The sequence below is a fragment of the Phasianus colchicus genome, chromosome 6, assembly GCF_987193195.1.
Source record: "Phasianus colchicus chromosome 6, bPhaCol1.hap1.1, whole genome shotgun sequence".
Lineage (NCBI taxonomy): Eukaryota > Metazoa > Chordata > Aves > Galliformes > Phasianidae > Phasianus > Phasianus colchicus.
Window position 1 is genome coordinate 40,571,330 of NC_143441.1, and position 13,366 is coordinate 40,584,695.

General features: G+C 38.5%; 1 protein-coding gene across 8 annotated transcripts in view; it reads left to right on the forward strand.

Moving 5' to 3' along the window:
• Positions 1-12,249, forward strand: part of CREM (cAMP responsive element modulator) — a 31,429-nt gene extending 19,180 nt beyond the window's left edge. For 3 of the 8 annotated variants that reach the window (XM_090143095.1, XM_090143094.1, XM_031616011.2), the window contains 3 exons: positions 1,820-2,008; positions 9,253-9,409; positions 11,120-11,514. In XM_090143095.1, coding sequence (XP_089999221.1) covers positions 1,820-2,008; positions 9,253-9,409; positions 11,120-11,264 — 491 coding nt within the window. In that variant the 3' untranslated portion in view covers positions 11,265-11,514. The other 5 variants (XM_090143096.1, XM_031616010.2, XM_031616017.2 and 2 more) reach the window with 5 other exon arrangements.
• Positions 12,250-13,366: the final 1,117 nt, after the last annotated feature.

The window sequence follows — 13,366 nt, forward strand, 5'->3', positions numbered from 1 at the left end:
GTGGTAGCATTCTGCTGGGAAGTGCGTGTGCCACTAAGAGCCTGCTATTGCCCTGTACGTCATGAACAAGAGAGAGACAGTAGTCCATTTCTCTTACTTCTCTTTTCTCTAACCTATCCCCAAATAGGGTACCTTGTGCTTTGAAGGGCAAATAAAGGCATCATCTTGCTTACTTATTTCTTTTTATGTTATGACTTATGAAGCTTGCATGTAGTGTGCATTCAGTTCAATGTGATGTATTCCTCACTCCAAGGGTAGGACAGGAGGCCATGCTGAACTCGTTGCAGATAAGGCTCAGGGCTTCTTTCAGCCTGAGAGGAATTCCCCATTCATCCCCAAAAGAAAACTGCTTAGCTGCTGAGATTTGGCCTTATGCTTTTAAAGAAATTATCTGAGGTGTTAGTAGATTGCTACCTACAATTTACTAGAAACAGTTGAGTAATCCACTATTGTCAAGACAAATCATCTGTTATCAACTGTCCACCTCTAAAATTTGTGTGAATATCTAACAAATCACATCAGATGCCCAGAGCTGATCAGTCAGTAATGTCACCATCAAGTATTGCGAACCTGACGCTAAAATCAAAGGAGTTATCAGTCCTGAATCAGTAGTTGTGTATAATGTTTCTTATACCACTTCAAATACAATGATGTTTGTCATTTTAAGTAGCTTTCAGGGGAGAAATAAGTTCATAGTTTCTTGGGAATTGGGTTCTCTTTTAAATGTTCCAGGAATGTTTTTTTCTGCTCTTCTGAGGACAATGTTAATTTCAAGAGGAACATACAATTAACAAACTGCAGGAAATGTTGTGTTTGTCTGAATATTTAACCAGCTGATTACATGGCATTATTTCTTATGGGGTGTATGGGAACTGCTGAGTCAGGGTCTGAACCTCTGATTGACCACCTGAGGTGAGCAAGGAGTCAGCTGTGGGAGCACAGGTGAAGGCAGTTCACCTGTGCTGCTGGAAGGGGTGGAGCCTGGCTGCACCTCTCCTAGACCCATTTAAGAGCTGACTACTGGTGGGGAAGGATCTCTTTCTGGAGATCCCTCCTTTGGAGTTTTACTGTGAGCCTAGGACAAGGGTAAGCACTCTATCTATTCTGTTTTTGGTATAATAACCTGCTTAGCCAAATTCTCTTGTTTATTTTGTAATTATAACATCTTTATGTCCATTAATTATACAATGGGGAAAGTGTATTTTTCTTATTGTTGACCACATGGAAACAGAACTTCGTTCTGTTTCTCTTTTTATGTAAGAGTCCGAATGATTTTATAGAACTTGGAAAAATGTTGATGGCCTGAACTTCCACTTAAACTAAGGAAAGGAGGCAGAGTGAGCGCGGGATTCTTGTTCTTCTCTAAAAACCTTGGTTTTATGTTGTGATTTGATAAAGTTTTTTTTAAATAACCTTTTAATACTATTATTTAAAACTGCAGCTCTTCATGGCTAGGAGTTACTAGTCTTTTTTTAATTTTGTTTTGTTCTCCCTTTGTATTAAAACTATTATAGGACCGTTAATATTGCTGAACATACAGAGGAAATGTGTGGGCTTCTGTTGGTTTTTTTAGTTGTTGCTTTTTTTTCCTGTTAGATGTATAACATGTACTACATAACAGGCATTATATTTGAGGATAGCAGCATTAAGGTTGTACAATTAATATTTTTTTTAAATACAATTGCTCCTTAATCAAACAGGGAACTAGCAAACAAAAAAGCAGTCTTAGCAAACTATGTTTATTTTCAAAAGGAAAATGCACGTCAGCATGTTGTACATCTTTCTATTGCCTAACCTGCCTTTTTCTTTTTATGTTTAGTTACTATAACTCCAGGTGGTACAATCCAGATTTCTAATCCACCTTCTGATGGTGCCCAGGGGCTGCAGACGTTAACAATGACAAACTCAGGAGCTCCTCAGCCGGGTGCTACCATTGTGCAATATACAGCACAGTCATCTGATAGTACACAACAGTTTTTTGTTCCTGGAAGCCAACTTGTTGTTCGAGGTATAATTTATTAGTCTACTGCATTTTTTTCATATGAAACATTTATTCTTACTAGACTTTTCATTTTGTGTTCACAGTATTGCACTATGAAATGTTTATGTATACCAAGATAGAAGAGAGTCTTAGAAGGAGACTGTTTTTCTGTTTTTGGGGAAGCAGCCATTTCTGTGGATCAAAAAAGCTATGAGAAGGAAATAACAGGATAAAATTACCCTCTGCTTTTAATTTCCTTGTTCAGACTTCAAGTGACATGTTTAATGGAAGTAAAGACACTGTTGCAGCCTCATCATCTGAGTTCAAACTGTATCTCATTTAATACGTAAAACTATTCTGTTTTTTTTCAGCAGTTTCAGTCTACACACAACCCAGGTTCTGAAGTAACTTGTAAGTCTGTAAGGCTATTTTTAGGGCAGAATTTCCTTGCAACTTTTAACTTTCTGTTACTAAAAAGGATATCCTCTCTTGAAGCTAATTTTCTCCCTGAATTCTACTTTTTAGGTTCTGTAAAATGTACACATGTGAATACAGTGAATTCTTAATCCTTTCTGTAGTTTATCTAGAATTTTCTTTCTGTTCACTGTTTCCATCCATTCAGAAGTGCTGAAGGAGATAAAGAACCAAGCATGTCTTGGATTCTAACCAATAGCAAGGAAAGTAAAGTTGGGATTTTAAGTTACTTTCAGAAAACTTTCTGGAAACAGGTACAAGGTCTTCTGTCTGTATAGAGACACTAAAATAATGGTTGCTATGGAGCCATATGCTAAATATGTATTCATGGAATGGATGAGGGTCATTGACTACATACAGATGGATACAGAATCTTCTAGTCCAACTTCCTTGCAGGGGGCAGGGATACTTCCCACTAGAGTGGGCTGCCCAAAGCTCAGGCCTTGAACAGCTCCAGGGATGGGGCATCTACAGCTCCACTGGTGATCTGTTCCAGTACCTCACCACTCTCTGAGTAAAGATTTTCTCCTTTGGATCTAATCTAAACCAACCTTATTCTAGTTTAAGGTAAATGGTGGAGTCCAGGTTAAGGATTTTTTCACCCTAGTATAGATGTTTAGAGTAGGTTTTGTCTTTAAGTGGTTGTTTTTCTTTCTTAGCTGTAAAAGCAACTCAGGGTGTAAATAAAGCTAATAGCTTGTAAATACTTGAACTTCTTGAGACTGTACTAAATAGTGGTACCAAATCTGATTTTTTTTTCTGTTGCCTCTGGTTAATTATTTGCTGAAATACGATGCCTTTCTAATACTTTTAAAAAGCATTTCAAGGAAAGTTTAAGACTGTAATATGAAGAACCCTGAAATGAAATGTTGGCTTTCACAGTGCATACAGTATTGTTATATCTGCCTAAAGTGTTACCAGGAATATGTTCTTAGCAAAGCCTAAAGACCCAAATTTGTTTTTTCTCTGTCCAAATTTCCCATTCTGGCAGTGGAACATCTTTGAGTGTGTCTCACTTGCAATGAAAGTTTTCAAAATGGGTCCAGAAATGGTTACTGAATAGCTGCTGTGTCTGCTTCTGGAAGCTTCTAGATGTTTTAGTTACAACTAAATTGTTTTCTGTTCATGCTTAGGGAAGTTGAATTTCTCTTGAGTTTCCCAGAGTTCATTTGGCCCAAAATCTGATGCTTTAGTGAGGCTTACAGTTGTTGACACTGAAGATAAAATATAAAGGAAAAAATTCAAAGGGAATAGTAAGTGGGTGTGAGCTCAAATGATCACAATCGAAAGACGTTTCAAATTATTGTACACTCTGGTACTGAAAAATCATTTGGAACACAATTAAAAAAAAAAAAAGTATGGAAACACCTGAGAATGTTTAAGCTAAGAGAGATCTTGTTCTGCTAAGCACATATCATCAGCAAACCTCAGTTACTCACAATGGAGTGAAACAATGGGCTGGCAGGTCCTTACTGTGGGTCGCATTGCTTGGTATGTCAAAGTCTGTAGGTATATAATTTATGAACATCTGTTGTTAGTGCACACTTGGTAGTTCCCTGTGCACCTAATATGGTGATAATGTAGATTATAATAGAAAAATAACATTCTTCTTAGTACACTTTCAACTTCAACCCATGCTTGATATTTTTTTGGGGACTTGTGATGAAATTGAAGGATGAATATAAAAGGGCAGAGATCCCTGGGTGATCCAATGGAGTGATATGTTGTTAGCTACTGATTTACGTTCATTGGAAAAACTGGGCAGTTCTGATGTCATGATGGTTTCCTAAGATGGATCCAGGGTTTTTCTGCCAGCTGAAGGAAATGAAGTGTGTAATTATTAGTGAAAATGAGTTTTGGAAAGTTGCATCAAATGGTATTCTATTGAGATCAAGGTGTGTTTTCGTAACATGAAATATTTGAGAGATCTTTTAACTCAGAAACACAAAAATAGCCATAAACACACCTTGCTTCTGGTCTGTGAGCCACTTATATTTTAAACTATAAGGAATGTCTTTTCTGGTATTTCTGGTGTACTTCAGTTCTGATGTTCTGTTCACATGACACTGAAGTGGTCCCAGAATGACAAGGAGAATCCTTCATTGCACCGATGCTTTCATTTTTGCTGTCCTTGGCGTAGTTCCACAACTGATGAATTACCAGTCTAAATTAGTTTATCACAGACAAAGGCTTTAGAAGTTCGCTGTGCTCTGTGTGCAGAAAAGTGCCTGCACTGTGGATTTGAAGCAACAGCTTTCATAAAGCTGAGATGCTTGTTCATTGATTTATTTATTTTCATAAGCCAGCCAGTTCCCTTGTACTTTCTTAAAAAGGAGGGGACAGGTGAAGGGGTTGCCCTTATTCAGGGTTACTGTTCTGCCTGATAGAGTGCCTGAAATCCCTGGAGTTTTCTTCAGTCTCTTCTGAAGCTTTTAATTGAAATGAGTGGGCTGTGGTCTTCCCCTTCCTTCCCCTTCCTCCCCCTGAGAAGCCGTATTTAGCCTTTCATTTACGTATTTGTTACAGCTTGTTAAGCACTCCTGCCTCACACGTCTGTCAGAATTCTGCCTTCTGGTGGAGCTGCTCAAACCAAAACAATTGCACGTGTCCCTTTAAAATTTCGCTGTTTGCTGTCCAATTGTGATTTAATCCTTCTGAATCATTTATGAGTTCTGGAGTCACTTTTAATTTCTGTCAGTCAGTTCTGCGTATCTTGGTCTAGTTTTACAGCCAGCTCTGTGGTGAGTGCTTTCTGTAGCTTTATGTATAATTGAAGGGAAGAGAACAAAGCTGGGCTTACAGAAATACGGAAGGGGAAAAAAAAAAAAAAAAAAAAAAACCAAACGTTTACTGGAAAAGCAGCAGTTGTTTGGGCTGCACTTTCAGTGAGCTGTTCCAGTGACAGAGCATATTAATGACAGTGGTAGGCAAGTGAGGTCACTGTGATGTCAGTGCTCTTGCTTGTAATCCTGCACATGCTTGCTAGTTTGGAACAGTTCATGCTGAGCTCTGGGAGAGGAGCAGGAGAACTGTGCGTGCAGGGGCTGAGCATGGCTGTTACAGGAGATGAAACAGGTAAATGTTTATTAGTCTTTTACTGCATGTTGTGGCTGTTTAAGCAGTGCTTAGGTGGTGTTTGTGACATTTTTCAACTTGTTGCTGTAACTCTTTAATCTCTCACAATTGACACAGGTGGGTTCTGGTTCTGTCTGGGTACTGTTTGGTCTCAGTGTAATTTTATCAGTTTAATTTGGGGAAAGAAATTAGTATGTGAGTTGTTGCACAGATTGATGCAGGTAATGAATCTTTTATGTTTGGTGGAAGATAGTGTTGAAAAAATCCACCGCTCTTTGAAATACTTTAATATGGATAGTGACTATGTTTGTCATTGTGTATTTTGTTTTGTAGAAATGACACTGTTTTTTTGTTTAGCAATAGACCTCTGTAGATTCAATAGCTAGAATAGGCTCAAGCATAGCTGTAAGAGAAAGGTGTATGCTGTTACAGTTGTGTAAATAAACCCTTTTACTTTCCTTATTAAGGAAAACAATGAACATAAGCAGATAGAAAAGCAGCAGTTTTAAGTACTGCAACGTCTGCGTGTTTTCTCCTCCGCTGTTGAAATGGTCTGTTCCTCTGCTAATTGAGTTCAAAAGGCTGACGTCATTAGGCTTCCTGGAATCGTGTTGCAGTAGGGAACTGGAAAAGTTAAACTCCAAACAAGATACACATTGACGTCAGCCCCAAGTCATGCTGTGATTTAGTCAGTTCCTTTCTGCTTCGTCAATTGCCTCTGGCCGAGCTGTAACGTTAACCAGTTTGCAGCCGGTACCTACGTGCTGCTTGGTGCCGGCATCTATTTTTTCATCAGCCTGAAGATACTTATCTTCTCGAGTCCATATTTTGTGTTCTTATGCTCAGAGGAATAGTGATTCATGCCTTGCTTAGCTGGTTTAGTGGTGAAGTTTAAAGCCCTCTGGTAATTTAGTCCTGTCATTATGACTCAGAGGAAGGGAGTAGATACACTAATGCACAGCATGTATCACATTTTTTTCTCCTGGGAAGCCACTATAAGAACTCCAGTGTAGGGATGCTCTCTAGTGTTCAGAAAGTTATTTTTTTCAAGAGATTGCTATTAATAAGTGTTGGATTTATTATTATTATTTTTTTTTATGGCATCTGTAATTTTTAACTTCTCAGAGCTTAACTTAAAAGGTAACTGTGCTCTGCTAAATGTAATTTTTGTTTTCCTGCTAATAACTTTCTTGAAGTCTCAACTAAAAGTAGGTTTTTGAAGGCTTTTTCCCCTTGCAATTTTAAGAGGGGAAAAAAAGGAAAGGATGACGTGGGTCAGTGTGCTAGGGGAAATGCAACAATTCCAGGTTGGTTAACATGCTCAGCCCTGTATCTGGTATGCAGCAATGCTTTTAAAGCCCCATGCAGTTACACTAGAAATGAACGCTGTTCTTACAGACATGCTGGTCTGGACCAAGGTGTGGGTTTTTTGTCTCAGATGATGAAGTCTATTAATATTATTCATAGAAGGTACTCTATGTAGTACATCTACTTATTAATAGACTTAAACAGTATGAATTTTTTAAGGGTTTTCTGTCCTTCCTTTTTAAAGTCTGTTTTGTTTTTACTAACGTCTATTTGAAGAGAAACAGTACTTTATTATAATATTTAAAGCTATTACAAAAAATTTTGCAGAATTAGAAATAATCACTTAGCAATAATATTATTTACTTTCTTGTAAAACAAATGTTACTGTGGCGGTCTATAGCACCAAAATAATTCTGTTACCACACTTGTAGATTCATAAGTGAGGCAGTTGTTAGGCAGGGCTGGGCACTTTGGAAGCTGGTCAAACTACTGATGCGCTGTCTTGTTGCTTACTGTGTGCTTGCTGATCCCAGCTGAGATAGTGATTTTTTCAGTGTGTGGTAAGTATTTTATTGCAGAGTCCTTCTCATAGCAGCAAGTTGGCAAACATCTGAGGAGAGAACAGGCACAGGCAGCAAAGCAGCTGGTGCTGCCAGGTGGAGGTGACCTGGATAATGGGTCTTTCCCTGTGACCTGATCTACAAAATGCTTCACTTGGATTTTTAATGAGGTCCAAGATGATCTTTTTTTTTTTCCTTTTTTGAAGATAGAGAAAGGTAGTTCTTTTGGTAGTGTTTATGAAATGCATGTAATGTGGCCAGTGAGCCTAGAGACACTCTAAAACTCCATTTTTTGATAATACCAAGCTGAAGTTATGTCTCCTTGACATAGCTGGGGCTGTTGGCAGATGGGAAGAACTCAAACCAAGGGTTAATTCATTCGGTGATACACGAGAAGACCAAAGCTGCTGGGCCCTGCTCCAAGGCTGTCCTCCACTGAGTTCTTTCCCTGCCCAGCCCCAGCAGATCAGCTCCCTGCCGCAGCTGAGCTGGCAGCTCTGTGCCCTGTGACCAGCTGGGCTGTGAGGGGGGAGCAGGCTGCTGAAGCTGGTGGGGGGGGGGGTTGAGATGTGGCTGCGATTCAACACAGGGCACAAACTATAAAAGATCAGTAGTATATGGATGTATACATTTTTTAAATTGAGGATTTGGATTCAGTTCATTTTTTTCTCCTGATGTTGTATGATGTTGCTTTACTGCTCTACCTGCCAGCCTCCCACAAACTGTTTTTGTCTGCCTACAGCAGGGGGTTGGAGCTAATTGATCTTTAATGTCACTTCCAACCAAAGCCTTTCTGTGATTCTATGATTTTATTTTTGCAATTTGTTTTGCTGACGCTTTAAGTATGTAATGAGTAATACTGCTTTGAGAATAGTAGCCCCTGAAATTTTCTTTTATATTGTTTTTATGACAAAAGTGGATGTTGTGTTATTTGATGATACAGATTACTTAGGAGTTGAATGGGCAAATACTTGCTTAAGATTTTGGGGGGGGGAATACATTTTTTTTTTATAATTTTTTTTGTATGTCAGACAAGACAGGCACTTAGGACTCTCACAGTGCTTGAAAGTTGAAACACATAGTGTAGGAGCAAAGTATTTTAGAAATATAGAAATGAGGTGCATATATCAGAAAGGTATCAGTTCTGAATTGCAGATCAGATTTCAGATCTACATTTAGCATGGGAGAGCTCAAAATTGGCAGGCTCAGAGGGTGAACTTTTGCATTCTCCTTTACTGCATGGCTACACCTCTTCCTGTGTAACAGCCACTCCTTTCTCTTGCCTGTTAGTGCCTGGGCATCCCATTTGTGGTCCTCCTGCTGAAGGAATGTGTTCCTGTTCACTATGCACATGTTCCTTTTCATTTTGGCAACAGCAGCTCTCACCAGTTTTCCAGAGCTGCCAGATTGTTGGTAGGGCTGGTGCTATTACAGAAGAGGAGAAAGCTGACTCCTTTGTCAGCTGTTAGAGGACAGCCATAGCATATTACCCTCTATGGCTGCACCAGGAGCACCATCTTTTTGTAGAACTGTACCAACAGGAAATTAGAGTGAATGCTCAGACAGCATTTTTCTAACACTTTTCCCTGTGTTTGCAAAGAGCCATGTGGAAGCTTTCACGAGCTTTGTTCTGGCTGGTGGGACCACATGCTAGATCAGTTTAGATGATTCATTTTAGAGTGTAGAAATGAAAGTTAGTAAGATAATGCATGTAGTTGTGATATTACAGGCCTGTGAGATGCTTCATGTAGTAGGGATCATGGGTAACTCATCAACAGAAATCTCTTCTTTCTAGAGAGACTTCTGCATAGCTCTTTTTTGCCATAAAGTTTTACGCATGATTCTTTAATACAGCTGCCACTGGAGACATGCCATCTTACCAGCTGCGGACTCCCACTACTAACTTACCTCAGGGAGTGGTAATGGCAGCCTCACCAGGGGCTCTGCATAGTCCTCAGCAACTGGCAGAAGAGGCAACACGCAAGAGGGAGCTGCGACTTATGAAAAATAGGTAAGAACACCTCATTAATAGCTACTGTTGGGAAAGTAAAAACCCAAACATAACAAAAACAAAGCTAAAAAATTCACATTCTAATGAAGTTTTTTCTTAAAGTCATGAGCCCTGTCTGTGATTGACAAAGGGAAGGCAAGAAATTCTTTGTGAATCATTCCATATACTTATAGCACTGATTAATATTGGTCTTATCCCCATGGGTTTTTAGTCTTTAATTTTATGGTATTTCAAAAATCAGTATTGATGTTGTCCATTAGTGGTCATTTTCATAGTAATCCAGATGTATACTTATTGTTGAAAGATATTTTTCCCCACTGACAATAAAATGACCGATATGGGCATGCTTGTCTTGCAACATCCTGGGAAAGAACTGGTAAGAACATCTGAGAATCTCATTAGCAGCTGTCTATAATGCTGTGTGGAAGACTTAGGCTGTAACTGGATGATAATTGTAGAATTTTCTATATATCTGCCTCAGATAAGTCACTCTACAGTGCTCCTGTCATTTAGAATATTGTGTGGAGTGGCTGTATATTTTTTTTAAATTAGTTGGCATGTAATTAACTATATGCTGTAACTATCTGTCTTTATATAACTGCCTTTATCTGCTTATTCTTGTTATTTTTAGGGGGCTTTCTCCTTTTTTTAAATGCATAGCTACTTCTATCCATGGAAATGAGGTTAATGCCTCAGGAAAAAGTAGTTTGCTATGCAGATCTCTTGTATATTGAATAGCCACTTGCCTTATGATTGAATTCATGGTATTGCTTTGCTCTCATGCCTGTTCTTACTTAAAATTTCTCACAGAGATTGCTATGTTGTTGTGCTCCCCTTTGTTCTTCCACTTTGTTTTTAAAACTAGTCTTTATTCTGTCTCTGAAAATAACTTTACTGCAAAGTTCTGTTCTCACAGTTTGGCAATTTGAGTAGTTCCAAAACATTTAAGGAGTGGAATCCTATTGCATATAAAATTTCTTCTATAATTGAATGCTGTTTTGAGACATGCTTCTGAAAATACTATCTAAAGTCTGTAGCCCTCGTTCTGAAAATACTGTTTAAAGTCATTGACATAAGAGTTCTGAGTGGAGCTATGGGAATGGCTCTGGGCTGCCATTTGCCAACAACAAAAAGTCACCGTGATATGGACAGTTCAAAATGCTGGCATACTGTAGCTATTTGGACTTCTACTGTAGATGGCTACATTATGGTAAAAAACTACAGCAAGCTTTAAATGTGGCGTCTAGCTTTTCATCTGAAGAGTGTAGTGTTCAATTTGTGTTTTCTGAAAGTAAATTCTTTGGGTTTGAATGTAAGAATTTGAATGTGGAGGTCACAGTCCTGATAAACACACAGAATGGAGTGTGACTGCAAAAGGAAGTGCTGCTTTCAGTCTTGTGTCCTACAGTTCAGGTCATTATGTCATCATTTACTGTGCTTTTCTCCGTTCTTCTGTGCATTAATTCCATTATTGTGTTTGTTGGTGATGAATTTGTTTCCAGTTGTTCTCATTGTTTTAAATTGCATTTTAACCACGCTATTGCTTGTGGCTGTTACGTGCTGTTCTGTTTGTGCAATCCAACAGTTGGTGGAGGTGGTGGTGGTGGTTGTTATTATTGTGGAACCAAAGGGATTGCAGGTAATTTCATTTATCCAGTCTTTGCCATACTGTGGCTGTTCCTGTAGTCATTTGCCTTGTATTGGTTCCAGGGAAGCTGCCAGAGAATGTCGCAGAAAGAAGAAAGAATATGTCAAATGTCTTGAAAATCGTGTGGCTGTGCTTGAAAACCAAAACAAGACTCTCATTGAGGAACTCAAGGCCCTCAAAGATCTTTATTGTCATAAAGCAGAATAACTGTCTTTCATTTGGACCTTGTTTATTATGAACTTTAATCAAGGCATGAGAGGAAGCAATTCTACAGATTGCCATATGAACTTGAGAAAGAGACACTTGAGGCCCTTGTGGAATCCCAGTTTTGCTTAAAGTTTTCAGACTTATTTGGGAGATGCTCCAAAATTTGGAATTCAGTTGTAGTCTCTCTACTCTGCTGAGCTTTCTAATAGCATGCAAATGGCTTTTTGTTTGCACTTTTTACTTCTGCTTTTTGCAGGGAAGCTGCTAAAGAATGTCGACGTCGGAAGAAAGAATACATAAAATGTCTGGAGAGTCGTGTTGCAGTGCTAGAAGTTCAGAACCAGAAACTTATAGAGGAGCTTGAAACCCTTAAAGACATTTGCTCTTCCAAAGCAGATTAGTAAAAATATTTATTATACTGTGAACTGACCTAAAATATGTCCGGTTGCTTTATAAGGCAATACATGGCCAACATGAATTATGGCTTTCTCTGTGTCATTTATATTATATTCCAACTTCTAACATTCCTGCAATGCTTTCCTGCTTTTTGTCAATTCATAGCTCTGCTTACAGGTTTTCCATGTTCCACACTTCCACCTCCCAAGGAGCCAAATGGTTTAAAAAAAAAAAAATCGAAGTGAAAAAAACCATAATTTCTAAGAGCTGTTTCTTTGCCATATATTTACATGCTACTTTTTACATGTACTGCTAGTGTTCTGCACATGCAAAATATTTTATGGCTGTTTCAAATGAATCATAAAGATAATGCATCTGGTAATACGAGAAGAATCAAATAACTCAAGGTATCTCAGGAAAGAGTTTATAAAAGAATGTTATGATTACGTGTATGTATTAGTATACTGGTCTACAAATGATTTTATGACATATTTTTATATTAGTTGCTTTGTGGAAAGAAAAAGTATTGTATTGCTATCACTGAGTGCCATGGCTAAAGATAGTTTTTTAATAGAATGATGTTGTTTAACCTGTGTAGTGTCTGATTTCCTTTAAACATCTGGTTATTGGTGATGCTTTTAAGCCTGGGAGAATTTGGAAGGGGAGGAGGAGAACAGGAACACTCTGACACGATGCTAAGTATATTGCAGGTATTTGAAAATGTCTGTTACATGGCTGCTGTTCACTTATGTTTTCTGTAGTCTGTGAAACATCTGGTTTATTCAAAGTCTATGTATAAAAATTTGATTTTCCATCCTGAATAATTTAGATTCTGGACAGTTGTAGGCAGTTACCTATACTGAAGACTGATGGCGTAGTTCTTTCCACACTTTCTGCAAAGTACCAAGGGGAAGTAAAGGTGACTTAAGGATGGAAGCTTTTCAATAAAGAGTAGCTATCTGCTGATTCACGGGGTTCCAGAATAATATATAGGTGAGAGCTGAACTTTTTTTTTTTAAATAAAATTGTGCTTAAGCCAGATTACAGTTTTGGTAAATGCGGTGATCCAGCTGTTCATTTTGTCAATTGCTTCTGAGTTTTTCTTCATTTCATAAATAATCTAATGCTTGACAGCCCATACAGTCTATGTGAGCAGAGTATGTGGGAGCTTTGCTGGAACTAGCAGCACCGTTGCCAGTGCTGCTTAGTTTCTGCTTAAAAGGGAAGTGCATGCGTTGAAGCAGGGGGAAGGAATTCTGCTATTACTGAAGTCGCTAAGATTTCTTCACTTAATTGAAACTGACTTCACATTTAACCCATTTCTTCCTTATACTCCTTGGAGTGTGCATAGGGGTATATATACTTTTTAAATTTGAATCTTATTTTCTGTCACTTTCCCAAATTACTTGAAATAAACAGGATAACTTTCCCAGAACCCTTAGAAAATCCCATTGGGTACTTCGGTGAGACAGTCTGTAAGAACAGGTAGTATCTCTCTTTTCTCGTGGCTACAGCAGCTGATTTAAGGAAGCTGACTGGCTTTTTGACCCATGGGCTCTGCTTCAGGTCTGGAACCAAAATGAAGTAAAATGTAGAATAGCTGTTGCACTGTGGTAACTCATCCTCAGCACTAAAGTCAGTGGAAGAGTCAATGTTTCTGTTGAAGATGGAGGATAGGATGATTACGGGCTGCTACAGGTCTATGT